Source organism: Cynocephalus volans, chromosome 12 (assembly GCF_027409185.1).
Source record: "Cynocephalus volans isolate mCynVol1 chromosome 12, mCynVol1.pri, whole genome shotgun sequence".
In the NCBI taxonomy this organism is placed as follows: Eukaryota; Metazoa; Chordata; class Mammalia; order Dermoptera; family Cynocephalidae; genus Cynocephalus; species Cynocephalus volans.
Window position 1 is genome coordinate 30,043,029 of NC_084471.1, and position 18,906 is coordinate 30,061,934.

General features: G+C 42.3%; 1 protein-coding gene across 3 annotated transcripts in view; it reads left to right on the plus strand.

Annotated features, from left to right (window-relative positions):
* The first annotated feature begins 9,192 nt into the window (after window positions 1–9,192).
* EEA1 (early endosome antigen 1) overlaps window positions 9,193–18,906 on the plus strand; it is a 146,012-nt gene continuing 136,298 nt past the window's right edge. For all 3 annotated transcript variants that reach the window (XM_063075157.1, XM_063075158.1, XM_063075159.1), the window contains exon 1: window positions 9,193–9,428. In XM_063075157.1, the coding sequence (XP_062931227.1) occupies window positions 9,405–9,428 (24 nt within the window). In that variant the 5' untranslated portion in view covers window positions 9,193–9,404. The remainder of the gene's footprint in view (window positions 9,429–18,906) is intronic.

The following is an 18,906-nucleotide window of genomic DNA, read 5'->3' on the forward strand; positions in this document are numbered from 1 at the left end:
TGTTGTCCCTTCCAAAACTCATGTGGAAATTTGATCCCCAATGTGGCAGTGTTGGAAACTGATTGAGTCATGGGGGCGGATCCCTCATGAATGGATTAATGCTCTCCCTGGGGGAGGGGGGATTAATGAGTGAGTTCTCCCTCTGTTAGTTCCCGCAAGAGCTTGTCGTTTAAAAAGACCCAGGCACCTTCTCTCTTTCTCTCTGGCTTCCTCTCTGTTGCTTCCTGTCGCCCTGTGATCTGCTTGTACCTGCCAGCTGCCTGTCACTTTCCGCCATGCGTAGAAGCAGCCTGAGGCCCATGCCAGATGCAGCTGTCCCAGAATTGTAAACCAAGTCAGCCTCTTTCCTTTATAAATTACCCAGTCTCAGGTATTTCTGTTATAGCAACACAAAATGGACTAAAACAGTTCCCCATATAAGCTCCTGCCCCCCCCCCCAAAAAAGGTTTAGATTTTACAAGTTAGAGCAAAAGGTACAACAGATCCCTTTATTCTGTTCTACCTTTCTGTTCTATCTCACAGTAGTTTAAATTCAGCAAGATTGCTCATATGGAGTGTAGCACTTTGGCTAATGTCAGAATCCTGCTCACAGTGCCAATTGTTGAACTAGGGTTGGGTCTGGAGCTCACAGACCCCTCAAGCCCATTCACAGACTGGGTCACAAACCCTTCACACACCAGGCTAGGTCCCCAGACCCCTCACACACCAGGCTGGGTCCCCAGACCCCTCACATGCCAGGTTGGGCCACCAGACCCCTCACACGCAGGTCTATGAGCTAGGTAACTGGCAAACAGACCTTGGAAGCCATAGGTTGGAAAGCATGGCTGCTCATGCGGCAGTGGCCACCTGGGGCAGTAGTCAGCCAGCCTGCTTCACAAACTCTCTGCAGAATAGAAGAATAGCAACAAAACTAAAAAGATACATTGGCACACATATGCACATATGCACATACACACACACACACACACACACACACACACACACTCACACACACACTTTGCTTATAAAGGATGTGCTGAACCACATTCAACTGGATACGAGGTGAGGGACGTGACCAAACCATTCTATTTTCCCAACATGGAGGGACAAATATGTTTATTTACTTAATAATACCCTTAACTTTTCAATTTAAAATTACTTAACTATATTGGCTATATGCTATTTCAGATTTTTTCTTCAGTGTATAAACGGATTTGAAGATTTTTGTCACTTCTTATCACAAAACTAAACTATTTATTAGCTTTAAATTTCTTCCTGCCATTTTATAACAATAGTAACATATGTACTGCAGTTTCTTGAGCAAACAATATTGAAATCTGGGTTTCAAATGAATTGCTCAAGCCAATAATTTTTCTTGAGGGCCATGCTCCACAACCCGGGGAAAGAGGCGTTAGGGAAAAGGGAGAGCAGGGCTATTGTATTTTCCTAAAATTTTTCCTTAACTTTTTTCCCACATTAATTTATTTGCTTTTTGGGGGGGAGGGGGGCCATCTATATGTCCATTTTATATAGTAATCACAATCTGTCAATAAAAAATATTTTTGGATCCCATTTTCAGCCAACTAAACTAAACTGTAACATGCATTGTCCTAAAACAGTTTTTAAAAGGTGTATGAAGTGTTAATTTTATGTTATCTTCTAAATGTTCATATTAAATTTTAAAAATTTAATACCACTTAGAAGCAATGACCAAAAATAAGAAATGATTGCCCTGAGTTATCAAGTAGGTTTTTCTCCCTTAACAGAGAAAACACTCTTCTTATTACACAGAGAGAGAGCACCCCTCACCCAGAATTTTTTCAAAATAATAATTTAATTATTAGTAATAATTATATTAACAGAAGTACTTTATCATCTCTATTTCTCACTCATGCTATATACCATCTCTAAACACTGTGATAACAAGACAATTTCAGATGAGTACTTCACAAAAGACCATTTATTTAGGGCCCTGACTACGATACACTACTTTAAATTTTCAACTATTCTAAGTAATCCATGGGTTTAAGCAACGTACTGTTTGAATTAGATGGCCTCTGGAATCTTCCACTGCTGGGTTTCTATCAAATTATAAGGGGAGATGGAAGAGCTATAGATCTAAATCCTGTACACCATTCTAATTATGTCACCTAGGGAGGGAGGCCAGCTGGCTAGCTGTCAAGAGACCTCAGGAAGCTCATTTACAGTGATAAATTCCCTGTGAATTCAGGCTCTGAATCTTTGCTTTGTAGGCTCAAAACTTGAATTTTTGTCAGTACATTGAAAGTAAATTCTTGACAAATTCCTTATCTAAGCTTACAGACACTGAAATGTCGTTTTACTAATTTACAATGGGCAATAAAATTTTCATGTGGGTTGTGCTTGCATCAACAGGACTAATGCATTTACTCTTTAAAGACAGAACTACATGGGAAGTCAATTATAATCGGAAAAGTGTGGGAGTACGTATTCAGAACAAGAGGAGAAGGTTGGATGATGTATCTTAGAGACAAACTTGTCATGTGGCCTGGAATGTTTTGAATCTGTGACCTAAGGTCTCTTCTCTGTAATAGGATTGATTAAAAAATATAAGCACATATAGGCCATGTAGCTTAGTTTGGGGGTGTGGAGTAAGACGTGGGAATGAGAAGGAATTAAACAGGTAAAGGGAGGATGAATGTAGGAAACATTCCAGGCATATGAAATAACATATGTAATTGTTCAGAAGCAAGGGAGAGACTGTGATGAGCCCAGAAAACTGCAATAGTTTAGCATGCCTGAAGTGTACAGTATAAGGAAAAAAAAATGTCAGGAGATGAGGATAGAGGGGTAGCTGGGGCCAGAGCATGTAAAGTCCTTGAAAGTCACAATAAGGAGTTTGGTTGTTTATTCTCAAAATAATGGGGAACCAGTGAGGGTTACTACTGAATCAGCAAACAGGTAATGCAAAGAATATTCACAAAATGAAAAACATAAGTGCATTGTCCTAGCTCCCTATTGCTTTCCTAGTTCCCCAAATGTGTGGTCTTAGAAAACCCATGCAGAATGAGAAATCTACCAGGTCAGAAAATCCGAACCATAAATTTCCTATCACATATATTAGGAGCATTATTATTTTTTAATAGATCTTAAGACATAACTATTATTTTGGATTTTTTCCTAACCAGCCTTCAAGTACGTCAGTGGAGATCTGATGCTTTTCTTAAGGTTACTCAAGTCACATAGAGTCTGGAGAAAACAAGTAGGGGCTACTAAAGAATTCACACATCTTCCCACTCCTTTGAAGTACTGCCTTTGCCTTCCTTCCCATCCTGTCCTTAAGGGATGAAAGAAGAAGCACAGATTAATACTAAGCTTCTGTTAGTCCAATGATACTACTACAGTTTATTGAAAGTGAATAATTCAGTTCAGTTTTAAAAAATAAAAGCTACTTGATGCTAAACAGCTGGTTAGTGGTCCTGTGCATATTCCGTCAAATCCATAAACTGTTTTGGCCTTACTTACACATCATCCACACTTTGCTTATTTTTGTTGTGATTTTTCGCAGACTTACTTCTAGTTGCAAATGAATTATTTGGTTGCCACATATGAAACTGACAAGAAGAAAAATACCTTAACATTGTTCTAATGTATAGAAGGCAAAGAATAGGTTGTTTCCCCTAAATATTGGGAAATTTTAAAGAGTCAAGAAACACACATACACATTACACATATGTGAAAAAGATTTTCAGATAGGATCAAAAGATCGTTAGATTGCTCTCAATATTGTTGAGTTTGGGCCATCTCTTTACAAATAGAAAGATGTTTAGCTTGAGGACCCTTGGAAGGCAACTCTTACAAGAGTAATTGTGTACCTTTCATTCCTTCTGTCATTCATTGATTCAACAAATATTTATTTAGTGCTTACCATGAGTTTAGCACTGTTTTAATCTTTGGGGATATAGCAGTGAATGGGATCAAGGTTCTTGTGCTCAGGGAATTTACATTCTTCTTGGGTAGACAAAAATAGACAAACAAGAAAAGTCAGAAATGGTAGTTTGTCTGCTACACAGAGAATTAGAATGTGTGATGTGATAGAGATTGGAGGCACGTTAGATGAGATGGTCCTTGAAGATTTCTTTGAGGAGATGACTTTAAAGGTACAACCTGAATGCCACAAAATTAACTATGAGATATTAAGAGAAATCATTTCCTAAATAGGAACTCATTGGTATAAAGGCAGGAACAGGTTTTCTATCATTGAGGAATAAAAGTCCAGGGTGGCCGGGGCATAGTGAACCAAGCGGAGGGTGTTACAGGTGGAAGGCCAAGAAGCAGCAGGTGTGTCAGTCAGGATAAGGCATTTGGACTGAACTGTGATGGAAATTGTAGGGGCCAAGGGGAAAAATTCCTCTTTGCCCTCTGAAGGTTCACAAGAAAATAACTGACAAATTCAGATTAATGTGAAAAAAAGTCATAACAAATCTTATTTTAACATACTAGGTGGGAGTGATGCACAGGCGAGTCACAAGAGAGTGATTTCTCAATTTCGCAATAATCTAATAGGGTACAGGTGCTTATATACCAGTGTTCATAAAGGAGAGAGAGGAGGTGGGGAAGGTACAGACCCCAGAACAATGGCCTGAGACCAGGATTCTCTGGAGCTCTGGGGGAGAGTGTTTCACAGCTGAAAGAAGGGAGGCCAAAATTAAAATTAAGCAGAGGGCCGAGCCCATGGCGCACTTGGGAGAGTGCGGCGCTGGGAGCGGGGCGACGCTCCCGCCGCAGGTTCGGATCCTATATAGGAATGGCCGGTGCACTCACTGGCTGAGTGCCAGTCGCGAAAAAGACAAAAAAAAAAAAAAAAAAAAAAAAAAATTAAGCAGAGACTGTCTTGTTATGCGGATGACAATATCTCGGGTAACCTGAGGTGACCAGCTGCCCTCAGAAGGAACAGACAGTAGCGAAAGGAGGGCCCTCAGAGGAAGCCTGGCTGTTTGCACATTTTTCTCTACAGATGTGAATTTCTTTCCACAAAAAACAGCCTTCTAGCTAATCTTGGTTTTGTCTTCTCTCTGAATTAGCCGTCTTGAGATATGTCAAAGAAGTATATTTTGGGCCAAAATATTTTGCTTTTCCACAGAAGCTACAATCAAGGAGGATGGTTACTTGATGTGCATTTTCAAAAGTTGTTACTAGCTGCTGTGTAGTGAATGGATTGTAGGGAAGCCAAAATAAAAACAGGGAGACTGACGAGGACCCTATGAGAGTAGTCTGGACAGGAGATGAAGATGTTATGGACTAGGGCGGCAATGGAGAGAAGTGGCAGATTTGGGATATATTTAGGAGATAGACCTGATAGGACTTCCTGATGGATTGGCTGGAGGGAGGGGCAGTGGTGAGATAAAGAGAACACCAAGATTTTTGGTTTAAACCAACTAAATACCTAGTAGTGGTACACACTTAGACAAGAAAACTGGCAAAGTGGTTTGCAGATGGAAGCGAAATAGTCTTGTTTTGGCCATGTTAAGTTTGAGATGCTCATTAGACATCCAAGAAAAAATATGAAGTGAATGGTTTGTTACAGGAGGGTACATTAAAAAGTTCATGGAAAAAGAGAATTAAAAGATGATATCAATTTTTCCGTGAACTTTTTGAAGACCCCTTGCATAAGTCTGGAAATCTGGGGAAAGGTCAGGGGTAGAGAAATAGATTTGGGAGTCTCGGTCAAATAGATGGAATTTAAATCCAGGAAACTGGTCACACCTTGACTGTGTGTGGTAGATAAAAGCAAGGGCCCTAGCAGAGTAGGAACACTCTAACATTAAGATATGCAGTAGAATCATATGGGATGAATAAGAAGATTGGTTAGACAGTTTTGTAGATCTTTTTGGTGCTGACCTATGACATAAGCCATATAGGTTGTAAAATAGAGATAGCTGGAACTAATGTACAGAACTAAATTTTTAAACTTCAATCACTGTTAAATTTTGTGAAATTTGAGTTATCTAAAATGAACACAGACAAATATGAAATGTAATGTTTCAGATTGCAAGGTAATATATAATGTAGTGTTTGTAAGATGCTCTTGTCTAATATTAACTAGCAGTATTTTGATTTGTATAGTCATAATTTGTTAAAATGACTTCATTTTAACATCCACTGATGTAGATTAATAATATAAGTTTAGATTTAAAGAATGAAAGGGAAAATGGTGCATGTAATACTTTTATTACATGGGAGTTTAGTATGTTTCAGAAAGAATAATTTAACTTTTGAGTGCCAGGAAATGGGTTTTATCAAATTCCATTGCCAGCAATGGGCAGGCCTGGTAATATTGGCACAGATCATTAACCATACACTTTATTAATGGTGAGGTGAATAACTTTGAAATAAGAGGTGTGTGTGTGTGAGTGTGTGTGTGTGAGTGTGTGTGAGAGAGAGAGAGAGAGAGGGAGGGAGAGAGAGAGAGAGAGAAAAGATATGCAGTAAAGAAACAAGTAGATCAAACAAGTCTGAGAAGGAAGGGTCATTGAAGAGAAAAACCAGAAAGTATAGTGTGAAGGAACCAAGAGAATAAAGTAATTCAAGCAACTCTTTTGAATGTAAGAGAGAGTCAAATTCAAATCCACAAAGTTATCACTGGGTTAGGTAACATGCATGTCATTAGTGATCTTAACAAGAGCAGAGGCTTGACTGGAGCGGGTTAAGAAGAAAATGTAAGGGGAGAAAGTGCAATGACTATAGATGTGTAAACCATTTTGGAGATCTAGAGAAAAGACAGGAGGAAAGTGTAACAGGAGGGCTGCAGGACAGTGGTGAGTGCCTATCTCTGATCTGTGGCTATTAATGTAAAATGAGCCCAATAATCCCCGTTATATATGTGTACCTCTAGTGATATTCAGCTGCTCCTGTGCAGCAGAGTAGGTGCATAGTTGGGCTCCCTGTACCTACCAGTTGCCAAAGAAAAAGGAAAGTGATGTGCGGAAACAGCTGGGTTGGTTACAGCTGGATTGATTACCTTATTTGGACCTTTGCCTTATTTGAACCTGGTTTGTACCACTGGCTGCCTGTGATTGGCTGAAACTCTACTACTTGTTATAAGAGTAGGTTCAGTCCATTTACACATTAGTTAGGCTACAGTTCACTATGTCTAAAGAAACGTTTAGGCCAAACAATTTAACACTAGGGAAATGACTGGTAGTCAGAAAATAAGAGGGGCCATTGGATTGAAGGTCTTGGGGGAGAAGGGGTCAAAGAATTTATGGTGTGAGAATATTAAAGCGAAAGAGATGAATGAATAAAAATTGGTGGTCAGATAGGGTAACCAGAACTGTTTTGTGTGGGAATCTGCTAGATTAGTGAAGGACATTATTATGTGATTATGTCTCTCCCACTGCTTATTTTCTTTTCTTTTTTTTAGCGGCTGGCTGGTACAGGGATTGAAACCTGGACCTTAGTGTTATGAGCACCATGCTCTAACCAAATGAGCTAACAGGCTGACCCTTCTTTTGGAGTAATTAAATTCTTTAGTGTATTATTTCAGAGATGGAGTTATCATAAACTTCAGGGAAGTACACAGAGTTTTGAATAACCTGTCTACCTAAGCAGTAGATGAGAGCCTATTACACTCATATTGGTCAAAAGATTCTACAGAATTCCTGTAAAGAAGCTCTTGGCATTTGACACTGATAAGCAGTTTTAAACCAATTTTTGAAAAACAAAAAAGAATAAAATGTCACTTTTATCACCCCATGTCATTGAGAATGTTCCCCATATTGTCTGAAAATAAAGCACCTCGTGACTAGAAAGATAGAAAAGTGTGTGCTGCATAAGTGCATTATCAATAATGATTAATAATGTATTAGTTGTAGGTATAACTGTTCTGCTGCTCCGTAAAGAGAGAGACACACAGTAAACAAATTGTCTGGGATAGAAATATCATATTACATTATATAATGCTTTACACTTTAAAAAACACTTTCACATTCATCAACTTGTTTGAAAATATTTAATTTGCTGCATCTTTTCAAAAGATCTGGAAGTACTTTCCAATAAGCACTCCCTTCACTGCTTGGTAGACTTCAAGGTTTGATGTCTCCCACTCCCCCTCAGCAAGGTTAGTTTCATTGTTCCCTCTCCTTCCTATTTAAGCAATATTAAAGGCTTCTCTTTTCTTCCCAGGGTAAAAATTGAACCTCTGGCTTGTGAACACTGGCAGAATGGTAGGATGCAGGAGCTGTGATTTTTCGAATTTAAATAATGACATGGTGCCCGGAGGTCAGTTCCATGTCCATGTACTGTTTTGGTACGATGTTTATCTATGACTTCATTTTTTCTTAATCTATAAAACAGAGGCACTAATGACAATTTATTTCAAATATTTATTATCAGAATGGGATTTAAAATTCCTAGGAGAATAGGCCAAGCATGGGTGTTAGAAAGAGAAAGTGCAACATGTTAACATCAGCCCATTAAATATTGTTATGGTCCAAAAAGGACAACCCCAACGTTGTTTTGCCAACTCAAATTCCAGCTTCTTCCTACCCTTTTATCTGATTCTTTACTTTTTCTTTAGCTGAAATTAGAAGCAGGAAGGGATCCGGGAAAGCAAACCATAGATTGGAAAAGGGAAGGAAAGCCCAACAACGGTTAAGTATGCCTGTGATTCTCTAGTCTGCTTGGACCCAGGGGCTGAGCGGTGGACTCAGCGTTTCCAGCAGAAATTAAGATCCAGCTCAGGATCGATGCCTCGTCCAGAGCCAGGAGCAGTCACGGGACCGGTCACACTGACAAATTTTACAAAACAGCCTGAAGCGCCCTCGCAGGTACCAGTCCAGTGCTCCCTCCACCAGTCCTGGTCGGGGACGCCCCCAGGGCCGGCCCAAAGGATCCTCACGCGACCCTCAAGCGGGCACGCGGTCAGCGCGCGTGAGCGCGCGTGGCCCTTTGACAGTGCGAAGGCGTGCGCTCTGCGACCGCGGCGTCCCGCAGGTCCCCCGGAAGGAGTGGCGGCGCCAGCGTCCTGCTACCTGTCCGTCACGCAGACCGCCCACGCTCCCGCCGCTTCCGATTGGTGGCAGGCGCGGGCCGGCCCCGTCCTAGCCACGCCCCGCAAGGATGGACGGGCCGGGGGGCAGGACGGAAGCGGCCCCGCCCCTCAGCGGCCGCGGGAGGACCCGCCCAGCTGTCAGTTACGGGGGCGGCCCGGCCGGCGGGCGGGCGCTCAAGCTGCCTCGTCGCTGGCTCGCTGGCTCGCGCGCGCTCCCTCTCGCCTTCTCTGGGGAAGCCTGGGTCGCCCGAGCGGCTGCCGCCACAGCCTCACCCCGACCTCCTCCCCTGTCCCCTCTGGGCCCACTGCCTCCCTCCCGCGCACCCCCGAGTAGTGAGTGGCCCCGCCGAGGGTCCGGAGAGTCACCGCGGCGGCACCGGGTGGTGTTTAAACCATGTTAAGGAGGATTTTGCAGAGGGTAAGAGAGTGAAACCGTCTTTCCGGCAGCACGTGAACGGGAGAGCCCGGGGCCGCGGGCGCCGCCGCCGCGCTGAGCAGCCGAGGCGGCGGCTCGGGTGTCCCCTCCACAGCGTGGGCTCCTTCCTTTTCTAGGCCCTGCAGCCCGGCAGGCGCTTAGGCCTCGGTCGTCCGGCCCGGGGGCGGGCCGCGGGGCCGGGGAGGGCGGCAGGGCGCGGCGGGGCGGGAGGCCGGAGCTCCCGCGGCCCCGCGCGCCCAGGCCCGGCGCCCGCTGCCGCGCGGGGCTGTCATTGCGAGCGGGCTGCGAGCTGGAGGGTGTGGTGCCGGCGCGTTCCTCTCGGGATCCCAGGATGGGAATGAAAATGGAGTGTTGGTGCCTGTGGGACGGGCCGGCCAGCCGCCCGCCTGGCTGGAGAACGCCCCGGGGAACCTGCGGGCGGCTGGCTTAGCTCTGTCCCTCCCTCCCCGCCCACCGTGTCCCCCAACCTGACACGACTCGCACCTGCCACACATGGCTAAGCTTTCTCATCTGGACAGCACTGGAGGGTGATGTGATTGAACCCGGCCTAGCGTGGGCCCAATCGTGGGACTGACGCTGGCAAAGTCAGCTGAGAAGGAAGATATTACTCACTGTTGGAAACTTTTTTTTTTTTTCAAATTAAAAATGCGTTTCCTCCCGCAAGCCCTAGTACCTTATTTTAGTTATCCAAGAATAAATCCGCAGTAAGTTTGATCAAAGGGTGTACACTTCTTCAGTGTCTGCCAGTGCTGTCTCTATTTGAAATCTGGAAAACCTTGAAGATAAAACGATTAGGGCATTGGAAAGCTGTAGGTGTATTATTTAGGAACCAGTTCCTAGAATAACATGATTAAAGGCTCTTTTCCAATAAGAGTTACTGTGCTCAAGTTTTCGTTTTGAATAGCCCCCCCCCCCCCCGAAACTGATAGGGTGTAACAAAATGTAAATGATTGAAAAGTAGTTGCCAAACCCATTAGCTGGTTACCTAGGGAGCAGGATAACTAGTTCAAAGGACAAAAGAAATTAGTGAATTTGTAATATTCAGCCAAGGAATGTGCCAAAGAGAGTTGAGTCATCCAGTATATAGAAAGGAAGTGTTTTTGCTTCTACATAGCTTTCTCGTGAAATGTTGAAGTCATGTGAAACTTGGTCATATATCATGGGGAGAAATAGTTAGCTTCTTTATCTGACACCCTGTATTGACATTTTATTATTTTTTGCAGTGGTTTTGTCAGTTTTTTGAACTCTTGATAAGTGATGATTTTGGCAGTAGCAAGGGCATGCCCTTTACTCTCACCATCAGTTCCTCTGTTCAACAATAAAGACATCTGTGCTTGATTTACTTGTAGTACTTAAGAGATTTTTCTTTTATTAGACCTGGAGGAACTGATTACCTCATACCTCAGATTGGGTTTCTGTCATAGCTCTACAAGTGAAAATGAGTTTGCCTGTGGTTTGCTTTAAAGTTTATAAATAAAACAAAGTATTTACTGATTTAAGAGTAGCTTCTGGAAGTTATGGATCAGTTTTCAGAAATATGGGATGCTTTCCAGTACTCTTAGTTTGATGTTGTTAAGCACTGAGTATATAAAGATCATTTTTAGTGTTAGTGCATACATATCAACTGTTACAGAAGTTTCAGTTGAAACTACAAAAATTGGAAATTTTTTGTGGCTATTGCTGGGATATGATATTGAATCGTCACATCCGAATAAGTCAATTGTCAACTGAGTTTCTGTCTCAGCACTATTGACATTTGTGATTAGATAATTCTTCGTTGTAGGGGGCTGCCCTATGTGTACTGGAGGAGTTTAGCATCATCCTTGGCTTATACCCACTGGATGCCAGAAGCATTTCCCCAAATCCCCTCCTTGTTGTGACAGTCAAAAATATTTACAAACTTTACCAAATGTCCCCTAAGGGCAAAATTGCCCCTGGTTGAGAACCACTCTGTTAGATGTACATGTTTTTAATGGAAATATTTGAAGTGTTTCTCACAGCTAACTATTTAATTTTCTTTTATTCAGTGTACTTATATGGAGTTTCAGTAAATGCCAGGCACAATGCTAGGGGCTAGGAAACAGTTTAATGAGATATGGATCCTCCCTTTAGAACTCACAGCCTAGTAGGGGAGGTGGACATTTAAAAGTAATTACAGTGCCATGTGATAGAATAATGAAGAGTGCCCTGGGAGCCACTTTGTGAGAGGGTGGTGGACAATCAGGAAAAGCTTCAGGGAGGAGGGCATATTCACAGCTCAGAAGAGGTAAGGGCATACTAGGCAGAGGGAACTGCAAATGCAAAGGCACGGAGTCATAAAAAGAGCAAGTAACACTAGGGGAAGTGTGAACAGTTAAATTTAGAAAGTGGGATGATGTACAGGGATTGGTGAGAGATGAAGCTACTAAGGTAGCTAAAGACTAGATTTTGAGAGGAACTAGAGTCTTCTTGAAGGAGTTCAACTTTTATCCCGTCAGTGTTAATGATTAGCATATAATAAGGGCATTTTGATAAAAGTCTTAAAGAAATCTGGTGACTTGTATTATTAGTTTTGAATCTAGAGTGCATATTTTGTTAGTTCTACAGGTGGTATTTACTAACAAGTATAACTTGAATCTTTTTTTTTTTTTTTTAAATTTTATTTTGTCGATATACATTGTGGCTGATTATTGCTCCCCATCACCAAAACCTCCCTCCCTTCTCCCTCCCCCCCTCCCCCCCAACAATGTCCTTTCTGTTTGCTTGTCGTATCAACTTCAAATAATTGTGGTTGTTATATCTTCTTCGCCCCCCCCGTTTGTGTGTGTGTGTGTGTGTGTGTGTGTGTGTGTGTGTGTGTGAATTTATATATTAATTTTTAGCTCCCACCAATAAGTGAGAACATGTGGTATTTCTCTTTCTGTGCCTGACTTGTTTCACTTAATATAATTCTCTCGAGGTCCATCCATGTTGTTGCAAATGGCAGTATTTCATTCGTTTTTATAGCTGAGTAGTATTCCATTGTGTAGATGTACCACATTTTCTGTATCCACTCATCTGATGATGGGCATTTGGGCTGGTTCCAACTCTTGGCTATTGTAAAGAGTGCTGCGATGAACATTGGGAAACAGGTATACCTTCGACTTGATGATTTCCATTCCTCTGGGTATATTCCCAACAGTGGGATAGCTGGGTCGTATGGTAGATCTATCTGCAATTGTTTGAGGAACCTCCATACCATTTTCCATAGAGGCTGCACCATTTTGCAGTCCCACCAACAATGTATGAGAGTTCCTTTTTCTCCGCAGCCTCGCCAGCATTTATCATTCACAGTCTTTTGGATTTTAGCCATCCTAACTGGAGTTAGATGGTATCTCAATGTGGTTTTGATTTGCATTTCCCGGATGCTGAGTGATGTTGAGCATTTTTTCATATGTCTGTTGGCCATTTGTATATCTTCCTTAGAGAAATGCCTATTTAGCTCTTTTGCCCATTTTTTAATTGGGTTGCTTGTTTTCTTCTTGTACAGTTGTTTGAGTTCCTTATATATTCTGGATATTAATCCTTTGTCAGATATATATTTTGCAAATATTTTCTCCCACTCTGTTGGTTGTCTTTTAACTCTTAATTGTTTCTTTTGCTGTGCAGAAGCTTTTTAGTTTGATATAATCCCATTTGTTTATTTTTCCTTTGGTTGCCCGTGCTTTTGGGGTCGTATTCATGAAGTCTGTGCCCAGTCCTATTTCCTGAAGTGTTTCTCCTATGTTTTCTTTAAGAAGTTTTATTGTTTCAGGGTGTATATTTAAATCCTTAATCCATTTTGAGTTGATTTTAGTATACGGCGAGAGGTATGGATCTAGTTTCATTCTCCTGCATATGGATATCCAGTTATCCCAGCACCATTTGCTGAATAGGCAGTCCCTTCCCCAGTGTATAGGCTTGGTGCCTTTGTCAAAGATCGGCTGACAGTAAGTGTGTGGGTTGATTTCTGGATTCTCTATTCTATTCCATTGGTCAGTGTGTCTGTTTTTATGCCAGTACCATACTGTTTTGGTTATTATAGCTTTGTAGTATAGCTTAAAGTCAGGTAGTGTTATGCCTCCAGCTTTATTTTTTTTACTCAGCATTGCTTTGGCTATGCATGGTCTTTTATTGTTCCATATAAATGTCTGGATAGTTTTTTCCATTTCTGAGAAAAATGTCTTTGGAATTTTGATGGGGATTGCATTGAATTTGTATATCACTTTGGGTAGTATGGACATTTTCACTATGTTGATTCTTCCAATCCAAGAGCATGGGATATCTTTCCATCTTCTTGTATCCTCTCTAATTTCTCTCAGCAGTGGTTTGTAGTTCTCATTCTAGAGATTTTTCACCTCCTTGGTTAACTCAATTCCTAAGTATTTTATTTTTTTGGTGGCTATTGTAAATGGGCAGGCTTTCTTGATTTCTCTTTCTGCATGTTCACTATTGGAGAAAAGAAATGCTACTGATTTTTGTGTGTTGATTTTGTATCCTGCTACTGTGCTGAAATCATTTATCAATTCCAGCAGTTTTTTTGTAGAGGTTTTAGGCTGTTCGATATATAGGATCATGTCATCTGCAAACAGGGACAGTTTGACTTCTTCTTTTCCAATCTGGATGCCCTTTATTTCCTTCTCTTCTCTGATTGCTCTGGCTAGTACTTCCAACACTATGTTGAATAGAAGTGGTGAGAGTGGGCATCCTTGTCTAGTTCCTGTTCTTAAAGGAAAAGCTTTCAGCTTTTCCCCATTCAGGATGATATTGGCTGTGGGTTTGGCATATATGGCTTTAATTATGTTGAGATACTTTCCCTCTATACCTAACTTATAGAGGGTCTTTGTCATGAATGAGTGCTGAACTTTATCAAATGCTTTTTCAGCATCTATAGATATGATCATATGGTCCTTGTGTTTGAGTTTATTAATATGGTGTATCACATTTATTGATTTGCGTATGTTGAACCAACCTTGCATCCCTGGGATGAATCCCACTTGATCGTGATGAATAATTTTACGTATGTGTTGCTGTATTCTGTTTGCTAGTATTTTAGTGAGGATTTTTGCATCTATATTCATCAAGGATATTGGCCTGTAGTTTTCTTTTTTGGTTATATCTTTACCTGGTTTTGGTATCAGGATGATGTTTGCTTCATAGAATGAGTTTGGGAGATTTGCGTCCATTTCAATCTTTTGGAATAGTTTGTAAAGAATTGGTGTCAATTCCTGTTTGAATGTTTGGTAAAATTCTCCTGTGAATCCATCTGGTCCTGGGCTTTTCTTTGTTGGGAGCCTTCTGATAACAGCTTCAATCTCCTTTATTGTTATTGGTCTGTTCAAATTTTCTACGTCTTCACGGTTCAGTTTTGGGAGCTTGTGTGTGTCCAGAAATTTATCCATTTCCTCCAGATTTTCAAATTTGTTGGCGTATAGTTGTTTATAGTAGTCTCGAATGATTCCTAGTATTTCAGATGAATCAGTTGTAATATCGCCTTTTTCATTTCTAATTTTTGTTATTTGAGTCTTCTCTCTTCTTTTTTTTGTTAGCCATGCTAATGGTTTGTCAATTTTATTTATCTTTTCAAAAAACCAACTTTTTGATTCGTTGATCTTTTGAATTATTTTTTGGTTTTCAATTTCATTCAGTTGTGCTCTGATCTTAATGATTTCTTTCCGTCTGCTAACTTTAGGTTTGGATTGTTCTTGTTTTTCTAGTTCTTTAAGGTGAAGTGTTAGGTTGTTCACTTGCCATCTTTCTATTCTTCTGAAGTGAGCGTTTAATGCAATAAATTTTCCCCTCAATACTGCTTTTGCAGTATCCCACAGGTTTTGGTATGATGTATCATTGTTTTCTTAGTTTCAATAAATTTTTTGATTTCCTGCTTGATTTCTTCTTGGACCCATATGTCATTAAGTAGAATGCTGTTTAATTTCCATGTGTTTGTATAGTTTCCAGAGTTTCGTTTGTTATTAATTTCTAGTTTTAATCCATTGTGGTCTGAGAAGATACATGGGATAATTCCAATTTTTTTGAATTTATTGAGACTTGATTTGTGACCTAATATGTGATCTATTCTGGAGAATGATCCATGTGCTGATGAGAAAAATGAATATTCTGAGGTTGTTGGGTGGAATGTTCTGTAGATATCTGCCAATTCCAATTGGTCTAGAGTCTTGTTTAGATCTTGTGTTTCTCTACTGATTCTTTGCCTAGATGATCTGTCTAATATTGACAGTGGGGTGTTCAGGTCCCCTGCTATTATGGTATTAGTGTCTATTTCCTTCTTTAGGTCTAATAGAGTTTGTTTTATAAATCTGGCTGCTCCAACATTGGGTGCATACATATTTATGATTGTTATGTCTTCTTGATGGATCAGTCCTTTTATCATTTAGTGTCCCTCATTGTCTCTTTTTATGGTTTTTAGTTTAAAGTCTATTTTGTCAGATATAAGAATAGCTACTCCAGCTCGTTTTTCTTTTCTGTTTGCATGGTAAATCTTTTTCCATCCTTTCACTCTTAGTCTGTGTGAATCTTTATGGGTGAGGTGGGTCTCTTGTAGGCAGCATATAGTTGGGTCCTGCTTTTTGATCCAGTCAGCCAGTCTGTGTCTTTTAATTGGGGAATTTAAGCCTTTTACATTAAGAGTTTTTATTGAAAGGTGTTGATTTATTCCTAGCATTTTATTGGTTGTTTGGTTGTCTTAGGTGTCTTTTGTTCCTTGCTTTCTGATTTACTGTTTGTTTTCTGTGTTTGTTGGTTCCTTAGGTTGTAGATAGTGTTTTTGTTAGCTTGTTTTCTCTTCATGAATGCCAAGTTTATTATACTAGCGGGTTTACATTTTTCTTGGGTTTTTATGGCAGTGGTAGTTATTTTTCAGGAACCAAACCCAGTACTCCCTTGAGGATTTCTTGTAAGGGTGGTCGTGTGGTAGTGAACCCCCGCAGTTTTTGTTTGTCTGAGAAATATACTATTTGCCCCTCATTTCAGAAGGATAGCCTTGCAGGGTAGAGTATTCTTGGCTGGCAATCTTTGTCTTTTAGTATTTTGAAAATATCATCCCATTCCTTTCTAGCTTTTAGGGTTTGTGATGAAAAGTCTGATGTTAACCTGATTGGGGCTCCCTTATAGGTAATTTGACGCTTCTCTCTTGCAGCTTTTAAGATTCTCTCTTTGTCTCTGAGTTTTGCCAATTTGACTATGACATGTCTTGGAGAAGGCCTTTTTGGGTTGAATACATTTGGAGATCGTTGAGCTTCCTGGATCTGAAGATCTGTGATTTTTCCTATACCTGGGAAGTTTTCTGCCACTATTTTGTTGAATATGTTTTCAATGGAATCTCCATTTTCCTCCCCTTCTGGAATACCCATGACTCGGATATTTGATTGCTTATGGTTGTCTGATATCTCTCTCAGATTTTCTTCAATGTCCTTGATTCTTTTTTCTTTCTTTTTGTCTGCTTGTGTTATTTCAAACAGCCCATCTTCAAGTTCAGAGGTTCTCTCTTCAACTTCGACAAGCCTGCTGGTTAAACTCTCCGTTGTTTTTTTTATTTCGTTGAATAACTTCTTCAGTTCAGCAAGTTCTGCTACATTTTTTTTCAGGACATTGATTTCCTTGTACATTTCCTCTTTCAGATCCTGTATACTTTTCCTCATTTCATCATGATGTCTAGCTGAGTTTTCTTGTATCTCATTCAGTTTCCTTAGAATTATCACTCGAAATTCCTTATCAGTTATTTCAAGGGCTTCTTGTTCTATAGGATCTAGAGTTTGAGATTTATTAACTTTTGGTGGTGTACTTTCTTGATTTTTTGTATTTCTGGTATCTTTTTTTTTGGTGTTTATTCATTGTGGCAGGGGGTTTCACAGTCCACCGGTTTGAGACTAATGACTAACTTGGATGTTGCTGTGGTTGCCAATTTCGTATGGCTCCCTCCGTGACTGCTCAGTTGGCCTCTAGTGCCTTGTGTGTGTGGTTGCCTCGGGTCTTGGGCTTCTCCGGGGAGCTACCTTTCTAGTCAGCTTGGACTCTGCTGGGCTGGTGGATCACGTACCACAGGGTGTGTGATCTCTGTTGAGCTTTCACTTCCTGTGCAGGACTTCTCCCTGTTCCGTGTGCTCTGGCCCAGGCTGTTAGATCGTGCAGTGGCGACCCCACCGGGTGTGTGGTTTCTGTCGAGTCTCCACCTCCCTGGCCGCACGTCTCCCCACTCTGTGCGCACTGTGCTGGGCTGGGGCGTGTCTTCTGCACCCCTCGTCTATCAGCTGGGCCTTCAAGACCCTGCTTGGCACTGCCTCGCCCAGGAAGTCTACCAGGTTTCTGCTAGGCACAGACGACTGGTCTCTCTGGGTGCCTTTGTAGCACTATGTAGATCTTTCTCAGGTCTTGTTCACCTTTGTATCCCCCCAGTATAAATCGAGTCTAGTGCCCACCTGCAGCCTGGTCTCCGGCAGGTTCAAGCGGACCTGGGAACTCTCCTACCACACTATTCCCAACCAGAAATTCGTTAGGCTTTTCTCCAAACTGGTGGCCGCAGAGATGGTATCTGCCTCCCAGTAACAGGGAGTTTACCTGGGGCTGGAGTCCAGGGTGTGGTGGAGTGACAGTCGGCCCGCCCGTACTTCCTTGCTCTCCCGACACTGGCCGGGGACGCCCCTCGCCACCAGCCCCGCCAGAGAACCGCGGAGGGAGTGGGAGCGGAGGCCGGTCTGCAGGCTCCGGAAAGCTCCGCGCCAGGCCAAGCAAGTGGGAGGGCTCAGTGATGGCCGAGCAGGGCGGAGCTGCCCGCACCTGGGAAAATGGAGGCAGCACCGGTGGTGAGTGGCCTGGTGGTGCAGGCGGGAGCCGCGTGGGCATCCCCCCCCCCCCCCCCCCGAACAGAGCTGTGCCAGGGGTCACTCACAGTGCTGTGCCAGGTCGGGCGCTCGCTCTGTCTCTGGTTTGCCGCCTTTCCCAGTTCTCGGCCGCTGCCGCCTCGGGCTGTTCAGTCGCGGCGCGGCTCGGGCGCTCCCAGGAATCTTCTTTAATGCCGGCCTGAAACCTCGAATCCTGAATAGGGCAGCTGGCCGCCTTCAGCGCGGCCCCGGCCTCCGGGATCCTGGCTGCATCCACAGCAGCCCTGCCACCGTGTTCCCTGTTTCGAGACTCGCTTTTGCAGCTAAGAAACAGTTCTTTTCCTGCTCCACACTTCAAAGCTGTTGCCTGTAAATGAGGCAGCCTCTCCTGCCGGGGGCAAAGTGGCGGTCACCCCCCACGACCGGCCAGCAGCAGCAGTCCTCCCTTAAGAGATGGCGAGAGGAAGGACCACAAGTTTCCCGGCTGCCTGAGGCCCAGTGGCCACCTTTTCCACCTCAGCTACTCCGCATCAGCCGCCGCAGCTGCCGCCATCTTGAAAAACAATTTCATAACTTGAATCTTTAAATTATGTAACATAACAACCATTTTATTTTACTCCACCCTG